Source organism: Panthera uncia, chromosome F1, assembly GCF_023721935.1.
Source record: "Panthera uncia isolate 11264 chromosome F1, Puncia_PCG_1.0, whole genome shotgun sequence".
Classification (NCBI taxonomy): Eukaryota; Metazoa; Chordata; class Mammalia; order Carnivora; family Felidae; genus Panthera; species Panthera uncia.
Genome location: NC_064813.1, coordinates 63,645,044 through 63,647,754, shown reverse-complemented (window position 1 = coordinate 63,647,754; position 2,711 = coordinate 63,645,044). Strand labels below are relative to the sequence as shown.

General features: G+C 53.0%; 1 protein-coding gene across 1 annotated transcript; it reads left to right on the top strand.

The window, feature by feature from the left end:
* Positions 1–435: 435 nt before the first annotated feature.
* LOC125925625 (olfactory receptor 10J1-like) lies at positions 436–1,365 on the top strand. The gene has a single exon (XM_049634722.1). The coding sequence runs from the start codon at positions 436–438 to the stop codon at positions 1,363–1,365; it is 930 nt and encodes a 309-aa protein (XP_049490679.1).
* Positions 1,366–2,711: the final 1,346 nt, after the last annotated feature.

Below are 2,711 nucleotides of genomic sequence, written 5' to 3'. Positions count from 1 at the left end.
CCGCAGACCCTGGAGCTCGGCAGGACACCACTGAGCCAGGATGTATTCGATAATTGTCCGAATTCTAACAGAAACGCTTACACTGTTAAGCATCACGCTCATCTGAACAATTCTGTAACATCACCATCGCTACACTCGCATCAAGATGATGGGACTGGTCTAAGAGATGCTAATTCCTTACCCGAGACAAGTGGGCACGTGTTAGAAGTAGGATATCTTTCCAGCAGTAAACTCGAAAAGCCACCTTCCTTCTCTTAGTGAGAAAATGACGTTCTTCCACTCTCTGTTCCCCCAAGGAATAAACATGAACGTGCATATCAATAAGCAGAGCCCGAGGCAGATTAACCACAAGAACTTGCCCAGCCTTGCTGACAGAAGTCACATGTCTCGGTCCCTTACGTGGTTTTTTCTTTCTTAGATCCCACACACGATTTGATGAAGACAGAGAATCACACTTGGGTGACTGAGTTCACTTTCCAGGGCTTCTCCAGCTTCCGAGAGCACCAGCTCGGCCTGTTTGTCGTGTTCCTTGCACTGTATGTCGTAACCCTGGCTGGCAACATCGTCATCGTGACCATCATTAATGTGGATCGTCACCTCCACACAGCCATGTACTTCTTCCTGAGCATGCTGTCCGCTTCAGAGACCGTATATACACTCGTCATTATACCCAAAATGCTCTGTAACCTTGTAGGCCTGAGTCAGCCCATCTCCTTGGCTGGCTGTGCCACCCAGATGTTCTTCTTCATCACCTTGGCCATCAACAACTGCTTCCTGCTCACGGCCATGGGGTACGACCGCTACGTGGCCATCTGCAACCCCTTGAGGTACACGCTCATCATGAACAAGAGGGTGTGTGTGCAGTTGGTGGGGGGCGCCTGCGGCATTGGGCTGATCGTAGCGACGACGCAAGTGACATCTGTGTTCAGGTTGCCTTTCTGTGCTACGAAGGTGGACCACTTCTTCTGTGACATCCGACCTGTAATGAAGCTCTCCTGCGTCGACACCTCGGTCAACGAGACCCTGACCGTGATCGTCAGCGTGCTGGTGATCCTGGTCCCCATGGGCCTGGTCTTCATCTCCTACGTCCTCATCGTCTCCACCGTCCTCAAGATCCCCTCCGCCCGGGGCCGGAAGAAGGCCTTTGCCACCTGCGCCTCTCACCTCACGGTGGTCGTCGTCCACTACGGCTGCGCCTCCGTCGCCTACCTCAAGCCCAAGTCGGAGAACGCCAGGGATCAGGACCAGCTGATCTCGGTGACCTACACCGTCATCACCCCCCTGCTGAACCCGGTGGTGTACGCCCTGAGGAACAAGGAGGTCAAGGATGCTCTGCTCCGGGCCGCTGGCAGGAAGCTTTCCTGACAAGATGGGCCCACTTCAATGGAGGGTCTTATAAGACTTGCTAGAGAGGGAAAGCAGAGAAGGGCCCACAGTCCCTAGAGTTAAAATTCTAGAACTTACTACAGCAGTGGGTGGGCCAGAGAGAACAAAGGCATTCCAGATCCAGCCACTGGAGAAAGGGACACATTTCCCTGGAGCGTGGACACGGACAGCATGGCACGTCAACACGGAAGGAACTTCTGGGGAGTGGATGTGCCATGTGGGCAGAATGAGATCAGGACAGAAGGAGTGATTAACCTGGGGAGGCTGCTCCGGGACAGGACTAACGTTTTAAATGTAACCTGTAGTGTCCTGGTTTTGGACGTGGGGTTTCCCCTTCACCCACCTAGAGCTACACACATTTAAGCCCAAGCTGAAGCAAATCCTTCCCTGGCAACTCAACTTCCTTGCATCCTAGACATCATGACTAAGTGGATCTCAGGGATGGGAGCTTCCATAAAACTCACTAGGCTTGAATTCGGGATCTTTTCCACAGAAGTTCCAGGTCGGCCAGACGGGAAAACGGCAACCTGTTCTCAGGATCATGTCAGAGAAACATTTTTGGAAAGTGACTGAAATCCCTTGAAAGTGATGAACGCTGGAGCACCAAATAAATCATACTGGCATCTATATTATGAGGACGTACAAAGGTTGGTGAGTGGAATGGGTGAGTGATTCACCCATCAAGGAGAGAGGGGCTTGCCTCGGGAGAGGCTTCTGTGGAGTGGAAGAAGTAATAAGTGCAGGGGAGTAAAGGAGAGAGTCTACAGCAGGGGCGAGTAGGAGAGGGTTGGGCGGTTGTGCGTGGTAAAGACAACGTAGCCACCTGATAACTTAGGAGCAACCAAAGACACTCCAACCATCCACCCTACTGCCGCTTAAGACCATCTGGGCCCCGAATTAATGGGACACCATCCACTGGTCACCTCCACTTCCAGCACCCCTGCCCTCAGCCTGTCCTCCACCCAACCACACCCAGTGACCGGTGGCCTCCCCTTTCCTATCCTCAGGCCAGTCTACTGCTAACTGGAAATCCCTCACTGCCACTCGGCAGGGCGCCCTCCTCATTTTGAAACCCCCAACCAAAGCCTCTCTCCTATGGACCTTCTGATGAAATCACTCCATCTACTCCCTCCCACCCCACTGCTGTGCGTTCACACATCCCTACGGGGAGCTCCCCCCCGGGCGTCTTCACGCACGAAGGTGTGAGCGACGCAGCACCCAGGCGCTCAGCTCCACCTGCTCGTATCACGGCTCACTTGTACCAAGGGATGTGGTTTTCACAGACTGTCTTCTCCTTTATGTTAATTTTTAAAAAATAGGGCTCT

Coding starts and splice junctions, on each gene's coding strand:
- LOC125925625 (XM_049634722.1), top strand. CDS start 436: ATGAAGACAGAGAATCACACTTGGGTGACTGAGTTCACTTTCCAGGGC.